The sequence below is a fragment of the Notamacropus eugenii genome, chromosome 3, assembly GCF_028372415.1.
Source record: "Notamacropus eugenii isolate mMacEug1 chromosome 3, mMacEug1.pri_v2, whole genome shotgun sequence".
Lineage (NCBI taxonomy): Eukaryota > Metazoa > Chordata > Mammalia > Diprotodontia > Macropodidae > Notamacropus > Notamacropus eugenii.
In genome coordinates this window covers 232,905,549-232,913,219 of record NC_092874.1, presented here as the reverse complement: position 1 = coordinate 232,913,219, position 7,671 = coordinate 232,905,549, and the positions used below count along the sequence as shown (strand labels likewise).

General features: G+C 61.9%; 1 protein-coding gene across 4 annotated transcripts; it reads right to left on the bottom strand.

The window, feature by feature from the left end:
- Positions 1–67: 67 nt before the first annotated feature.
- MBD6 (methyl-CpG binding domain protein 6) lies at positions 68–7,051 on the bottom strand. 4 transcript variants are annotated; one of them, XR_011977235.1, is made up of 14 exons: positions 6,773–7,051; positions 5,997–6,059; positions 5,649–5,785; positions 5,273–5,375; positions 4,984–5,146; positions 3,659–4,708; positions 2,803–3,452; positions 2,444–2,597; positions 2,092–2,261; positions 1,537–1,947; positions 1,404–1,456; positions 1,132–1,192; positions 854–1,021; positions 68–285 (listed from the first exon to the last, which is right to left on the bottom strand). XR_011977235.1 is itself a non-coding variant. In XM_072655171.1 (13 exons), the coding sequence occupies exons 3-13, from the start codon at positions 5,759–5,761 to the stop codon at positions 947–949; spliced, it is 3,003 nt and encodes a 1,000-aa protein (XP_072511272.1). In that variant the 5' UTR covers positions 5,762–5,785; positions 5,997–6,059; positions 6,773–7,051; the 3' UTR covers positions 68–946. The 4 variants fall into 4 exon arrangements, 2 of the variants coding, with proteins under 2 accessions (XP_072511272.1, XP_072511273.1); XR_011977236.1 differs by having other exon boundaries at positions 858–1,021; XM_072655171.1 differs by having other exon boundaries at positions 68–1,021.
- Positions 7,052–7,671: the final 620 nt, after the last annotated feature.

The following is a 7,671-nucleotide window of genomic DNA, read 5'->3' as shown; positions in this document are numbered from 1 at the left end:
GAACAAGAGAAGGAAGAATTTTAAATATAAGTTGTTCCCACAAAAGAAATGAACATGGACCCAGAGCCAGAGTTTCAAAATATTCTTATCTGTTAAATTAAGAGTGTCTCCCATAGAAAAGCGGTGGAGGCCCCACAGGGCAAGTACAAAACAGAATTAAAACTCCCGAAGGGTCTTGTCTTTACAAAAGAAAAGGCATGAGGCAGCCCCTGGACGGCTGGGCATGCTGGCCACTCCGGTTGGACTGCGTTGCATAATCCTTGCGTCAGCGTCATGACAACGTCTCTGAGCATTTTTGATGGGGGAAAGGGGGCACTGTAGTGTGTGTGGGAAGGGAGGCCTCTTTCCCCCCTTACCCCAGAGGAAAAGGGGAAGGAACCTGGCTTACACCCTGAAAATGAGGCTTCCGTGTGTTTCAGACGGTGGAGGTGGGGTGGGGCGGGGTGGGATCTGTGCTTTGAGGCACCTGAGCCAGAGGGAAGGGGGCTAGGGGTGGAAGGAGTGATGCTTATTGCTTTGTGCCTTTCGCTGGGAAGGAGGGCAGCAGCCAACAGTGGCTCACAGGTTTGTAAACTGAGCCTGCTGGCTTGGGGAAGAGGGACAATGAAGTCGAATTAAATATAAAGAGTCATTTGTGCAAAAATAACTTAAGCAAATAAGACCTGGAGAAGGGTATGCTCCCCTTAGTACCTGGGGGGGGAGGTGCCAAATACCCCCCCAGACCTTATCAGTGACATGGCTTTGGGGTGAGGTGAGCTTCTCTATCCCCTGGAATGGCTCAGGACAAGATTATGGGGGGAGGGAAATGCATTTGTGCTTGGGGGCTGGGGGGGGGGGATACACAGCCCCCTACCCACTTCTGTCCACAGGTACAGATGGTTGGCAGGGACTCCCAAGGCTCAACTCCCCCCAGAGTGGGGATCAGGTCCAGCTCCAGGTATGGCTGCTATGGGGCCAATTTCCTCCTCTTGTTCTTGGCAGGACGACCAGGACGGGGCCGGGGGGTCACGGGAACGGCCACCTGGACGAGTACAAAAAGGTCACTAGCAGCTGCTAACAAGGCAATCTTTCTTCCTCCATCAGTCCCCCAGCCGCCACTTTCCTTCTCCCTCCCCCCACCTCCCTGCTCACCCCGGCCATGTGGCTAGGCTCCAGGGTAATCTGTCGGGAGCTGCTGCTGGTTCGGGAGGGGCTGCAAGGAGGAGAATAAGGAGATAAGGTCAATCTCCCAGCAAGAGGTGAGGCTGCTGAACTGGGACACCTGTCTCTATTGGGGCGTTAGACTCCCAAGTCATTCAAGTGAACATGTGTTCGTTTTGTAGACAACAGCTAGGAAACTCCAAACAAATGCAAAGAGGCAAAGGCTGGGATGCAAAAGTCACCGTTGGGGGTCAAGCACTTACTTGCTCTTCCGCCTCCTGCCCCTGCGTGACTTTCTAACTCCCCCAGGGGGCACCTGAAACAAGTAAAGTGGGATTAGGGAAAGGGACACTTTCTTGATCCTTGGTGAAATCAAACCACTTCCTGTGTACTCACCTTGAGCTCATCTGGCTGGGGCATGGGAGTGGGTAGGTCTTTGGGCTCTGTCCCCCCTTCAGCCAGCTCCCCATTATGCTGCCAGTGGGGACCTCGGGGGGACCGTTCCATCTGTCCATTGAAACCACCTCGTCCTCCCCACCTAAGGGCCAGTCGGCTCGGCTCCCTCCGGCTACCAGGCTTTCGGCCCCGGCCTGGTCTAGTTTCCCCATTGATGCCCCTTGATCCCCCACCTCCCCGCCGTCCCCGCTTTCCTGACCCCCTCCCAGTCAACAACTCAGGAGCTGGGGGGTCAGGGAAACCCTGGGGTGGGGCTAAGGCACTGAGGGGGGGCCGGGCAGGCTCCGGTTCAACAGTTGGGCTGGGACTCTCAGGGGGCAGGCAGGGAGCTTCTGGTTGCTCAGTGGGGAGCTGCAGAGCAAAAGAGAAAGTCCAGTCGGCCCAAACCACACCACTGACGTTCCTTTCCTGATACAACCCACAATAATGCAGGAAACCACGTTCTTTGCCTGCTTCCTCCAGAGAAGAAAAGAGCAGCAAATGTCCCAAACTCACCTGGAGACTCTGCAGCAAGCAGGTCAGGGGGCTGGAAGCCCCAGAGAGAGGTGGGGGGGCACCTCCCCCAGGGAGGAGCTGGAGCCCAAGCTGGCCAGGGAAAAGAGGGCCTGGTGGGGTCAGCAGGCTGGGAAGGGTCCCAGGGCTGCTGGTCATTGAAGACAAGTCACCTGAGAATGAGGCAAGGAAGTTAGGACATCCCCTATGCGAACAAAGCAAACCCAGACCATCCAGTGAGTATTCAGGGACCCGAGCCATTAACCAGAAGTTTTATAAGGCAGTTTCCTCAGTGATCACTCTGCCGTCCCCTATACTTGGCACAGCTTTTGAGATCTCTCCTCCTTGGCCTTACCCAGCAGGCTGGCACTCAGCAGAGGGCTGAGGAGTGGGGGGGTTCTCCCTGAGGTGGAAGGGGCCTTGCCCAGAGAGGAGGCCCCAGGGTCAGTAGTTGCCGTGGTGACGCTGGAGGTAGGTGGTCCAGGTTGGGGGGTGCTCAGAACACAGGGCTGAGTCAAAAGAAACACAGGCAGTGAATGGTCAAGATCCTGTATTTCCGCAGCAGCAGCACTGCCTGACAGAGTCCACCCCCAGCCAGTGACTCAACCTTGACCTTCCCCTGGGGAAGAATTTATCTAGGAAGATGAACACCTCCTTCCTCCCTAGCACTTCTTTTCCTAACAGCACCTCCTGCTTTTCTGTCCCCATCCTCACCTGGGAGGGGTTCCCTGCAGGGGGGTCCAGGCTGGCAGCCAGCAGCGCAGAATTTAAAGCTATGAGGGCAGGTGGGGCTGAGAGGGGAGGAAACAGGAGGGGAGGCAGGTCTCCCAAACCTGGAAATGACTCCCCACTTGGGCCCCCAGCCACATCCCCAGGTCCTTCCCCATCACCCGATGGGGGACCCAAAGCCAGTAGGGGTAGAAGGGAGGCAAGGAGGTTGCTGGGAGGGGCTGGAGTGGGTGGGAGTAGGTCCGAGGAGGGTGGTGGAAGCAGGGAAGCCACCAAAAGTGATGGTCCCTCAGGATCACCTGGGGCCAGGGGGGGACCTGGACCCCCAGGAGGAGGCAGGAAGGGCTCAGGGGGAGGCTGCCCCCCACCCCCAGCCAACACACCCAACAAACTGTGGCTAAGCAATGGAGGTTGAGGAGGCTGCCCCAAACCCAAGGGAAGGGGCAGGGCCCCAAGCAGTCCTGGAAAGCCGGCCCCACCCAATGCCAAGCCCTGCTCTGGGCTGGGAAAGGGGAAGGCCTCCCCCCCTCCAAGGGAGGGGAGAGGGCAGGTCGGACCCATCCCTTCAGGGGTGCTTCGAAGGACAGGGCTGGGGACTGGGGGGGCTTTGGTGGCGGCTGGAGGGGCAGGGGCACCTGGAAAAAAAAGAGGGAAAAGTCAGAAAAAGGAAAAGAAAACCCCACCCTATCGCCCAGGGGAAACAGCCTCTCGGTCCAGTTTCAACCCAAACAATGTGGAGGGAGTTCCCCTCTAACCTTCAACCCAAACACCTGGGGGTGACTGATTTATCCCAACCCAGTCACTCATGGGGAGAGGGAGCTGCTTCATAATATCCATGTACCTGGCATGCTGCTGAGGCTGCCACTGCTAGTCCCAGGTAAGGAGGGCTGGATAGGGTGCATGGGTTGGGGGGGGCTCCCTGAGGAGAGGGGAAGTGGTGGGGGAAGGGGTACATCAGACCCCGAAAGGTTAAAGCTTCCATCGGAGTGGGGAGGGGTAGAGAGCCCCAGCAGGGATAGCACAGAGGGGAGGATTGGATTAGATGGTTCAGAGTGAGGAAAAGATGGGGGGGCAGGGGCTCGAGGGCGGGTCCGCCGGGGTACCAAAGGCCCTCCCCCTTCTAGCAAGCGGAGAACAGTTGGAGGCCTTCGGGGACGGCGGGAACGGGGTGAGGGCTGATGGGGAGGGGGCGCCTGGGCTCGAAGCCTTCGGCCCTGTAAAGTGCTGGGGGGAGGCAGTGAGGGGCGCTGGGCCTTGGCTGCTGCAGAGAGTAAGCTGCTGGCAAGGAATGGGGGTGCCCCAGTCCCCTCTACCATGGGACCCCCTCCCAGAGGCCCCAGGACCAGGGGCAAGGGCAGGTGCATAGAGGCTGAAGACACTGGTGGCTGAGTGGGGGGTCCACAAGAGCCAGGGAGATTATTGCTTGGAGGCAGGGGAGAGGGCGTTAAGGCATCACTGCAGTGGAAAGGGGGATCCAGAGGGTGCTCACCACTCCCCGTGGGTGGTGAAGAAGAAATAAGGGGTGCAGGAGGAGAACCCAGGTCTGGAGGGACCAGGCTGGGTCTGAGGGCAGTCCCCCAGATGTATGGGGAAGCATTGAGACTGACAGCAGGGGGTGGGGGTGGGGCTGGGGAAGGGGCATTGCCCCTTGGGAGGAAGCAAGGGCTGTTGCTGCCCCCTGGGGTACCTGGGTCAGGGGGCCTTGGGGGTGGAAAGACACCCCCAGGGCCTGACAAAGGGGGAAAGGGCTGAGGAGATGCAGGGAGTGGCTCTGGGGGTAGAGTACAGGGTCCCCCATTAAGTGGGGCCATGGGAGGGGCTCGGCAAGGGGGATGGACACTCGGGGGACCTGGGGACACAGTGTGGAACAGTTGGGGGCTTGCTCCCCCTCCTGCAACAGATCAGAAATAAGAGGGTCAAAGCCAGGAATCTCATCGACCAAGAACTTCTCATTCCTCAGTTCCACTTCTGTCAGGTGTCCCTGCTTGCCTGACCCCTGCCTCACACTCCAGCACACCCCTCCCCCCATCCATAGCAGCCCCCACTCCATTCAGGTCTGTATCCCCCATATCCTCTTCGCTCAGCCCTCCCAGACTGGGAAGCACCCCTCCCCTGGCTCCCTCACCCAGGTTCCTAGGTTCCCTCTAATCCTTCTCTTTCTCTCACCAGGGGAGGGGTGTGAACAGGTGGTCTCCATGCTTCTGTATAGCGTTGCCATGGCGACAGCTTTCCGCCTGTGGTTGCACAGCTTGGTCATGTCCTCCTCAGCTGCCGGCCCCACCCCTGCCCCGCCCGGGGTCACCAGGGCCAAGGGGTCAAAGTTGAAAACCTATATATATGGCAGAAGGTATGGACAGGCTGAGGAGGCAGAGATGATGGGATGGATGCCACGACCCAAGAAGGTTTGGGGCTTGTTCCCTGCTCCCCCACCTCGGCCAACCCTCATCATGCTGACCTTTGGGACATTGAGTGGACACTCCAGGCCACACTTGCAGGTCCCATCACTGAGGAGGTAGCTCCGGGTTTGCTCCAGGGAAGACAGCTCTGTGCCACTTGGACTGGGGAGGAACAGGGTCAGGAAGGATGGGATTAGGGGGCACAAGGTCAGCAAAGACTCCCAAGGGGCAGAGCTACTTAAGCCAATTCCAAGATCCTCCGGGGTGGGGCAGCACAATCTAAGCGTGAACTGAGTGGGGGAGGGCCAGGGGAAACTTGAAGGGGTGCAGGAGGGGGAAGCCGGGGTGCACGGGGTCTGAGCGGTAGGTGAACAGACTGGGGAAAAATGGAACGGGGAAGACGGAGGCAGTGGGAAGTCCCGGAAAGGTCCATACCTGACATAGAGCACGGCACCCTCCCGCACACAGCGCTGCCAGCCAATAGGGACAGGGGAGGCCCCGGGGCCCCCAGCTCTGTCTGCTTCGCTGCTCTCATTGCCCCCATTCATTGTGCGCGCTCAGCTCCCATTCGCCTGACAACACAGACACTCTGGTGGGCACTGGCAGAAGGGCAGGGAGGGACACAGGACAGGGCATGAGGGGAGGCTTGGCTACAAAGGGGAGAACCCAGTGGGACTCGCATGCCTACACGGGCCTAGGCAGCCCCCAGTTAGAGCCCCAGGGCGTTCGGGGGCTGCTCGGGAAGCTGGGGCAGGAGAGCAGGGGTGCCCGCGGCGCGGCTACCTGAACATCTCTGCAAACATGGTGGTGTCCAGTCCAAGCCGGGGCCTCCGGCTTAGCCCACACCTGCAACACAGGGGACGGCCCGTCAGCAGGGCTGACAGCGTCGGACACTCGGCCGGGCGGCCTCTGGAGCCCTCGGGCACTGCGGGGGGCACGCTCGCCAGGCACCAGCCCCCACTAGTTCCCTCTCCCGAGAGAGCTGGACGGGCTACCCCTCCGAGTGCCAGGACTGAATTGCCCCGAAGCCCTCCAGAGGGGCCACCCGACGTCCCCCCAGCACATTCGGCCTGGAGTGGAGGCGCCTCTCCATTCCCCTCCCCGGCGGGGTAGCATTTCCCTCCCCCGAGTTTCGGCGGAGGGCCCCGCCGGCCCCCCTCGCAGTCCCCCGGCACCCCTGTCACCCCGCGCCGCCGGCCCGCCTCGGCCTGGGGACGCGAGGTTGGCGAGTAGGAAGGAACTTGGGGGGAGGGCGGAGGGGGGAGCGCTGTGTCGGGAGGAGGAGGAAGGAGGCGGCGCAGGAGGCAGGAGACAGACCCAGAGGTAGGTGGCGGGGGAGGGGGAGGGGAGGGCGAGGAGGGAGGGAGCAGGTGAGAGGAAGCAGCGCGGGGATGGGGACCGAGCGGAGGCGAAGGGGAGAAAGGGGGAGCGGGGAGGGAGCAGAGACGGCGAGAGGGAGGGAGGGAGGGCAGAGCGGGGGGAGGGGGGAAGGAAGAAGCCGAGGAGGGAGGGGGCAGGACGGGAGGGGGAGGGGCGGGGGGCCGGGCCCCCGCACTCACCGCGGCCCATAGTGCCGGCCGGCCCCGCCCTGCGCAGTCGCGGCCCGGTGGGTGAGTGTGAGGGGGTGGGGGTAGGGGGTCGGTGTAGCCCGAGCCTCCGGCCAGTCCTAGCAGGAAGCACCGCCGCTGCCGCGGATCACCGAGCGGCCTCCCGCGCATGCGCCATAGGGGCCAGGGGCAGCCCTGGGGATTCCGTTCCCAGAAGGCCCCGCGCGGGTCGCCGCTCCGCCGCTGCCGCCGCCGCCACCGCCACCGCCGCCGCCCGGACGGGAGAGGGGCGGGGTCAGGCCCCCCACCCCGCGGACCGCGGCGAACCAACGGGAGGGGACGCAGTGCGCATGCGGACACGCGCCTGCACCGCCCTCCCCCCCCCCCCCCATCAATCCCTCAGGGAACAAACCCGTCCCTCCTCCCCGCGGGGCTCTGAGCTAGTTCCCGGTCCACCAATGACCTCTCCTTGCCCGCCCCAAGACCGAGCCCCGGACAGCCAAGGAGAGTGGAAGTGCAGGAATCCGCCGGCGCCTCCCCAAAGAGGCGGCGCGGTACAGGCTGGGCCGGGAGGCCGAGGACCTGAGTGCGAATCTCAACTTGACTACTTTCTCCATCGGGGCGACCTAGAACCAGTCCCCTACCCGATGCCTAAAAGGAGGGGGTTGGGCAGCTTCCCCCAGACCTCCTACGCCTGTCACCGACCCAGGGCGCACGGCCCCTTCGGGGATGACGGGAGTTCAGCATGTCACCTGAGGCCAGATCCTCGGCTGACCGAGAGGTAACAGGCGCTCAGGCTTATCCCAGCACACCTGTCATTTGCCCTTTTGACAGCCTCGGCCGTGTCCCCTCGGGAACACGCGACCTCCGCCTTGAGGAGGGCACGAGGCAAATGTTCCCTCTTTGTGTGG

Coding starts and splice junctions, on each gene's coding strand:
- MBD6 (XM_072655171.1), bottom strand. CDS start 5,761: ATGAATGGGGGCAATGAGAGCAGCGAAGCAGACAGAGCTGGGGGCCCC. Junction 3,453..3,658: donor CAGCCTCAGCAGCATGCCAG/GTACATGGATAT, acceptor TTTTTTTTCCAG/GTGCCCCTGCCCCTCCAGCC. Junction 2,262..2,443: donor GCTGAGTGCCAGCCTGCTGG/GTAAGGCCAAGG, acceptor CCTCATTCTCAG/GTGACTTGTCTTCAATGACC.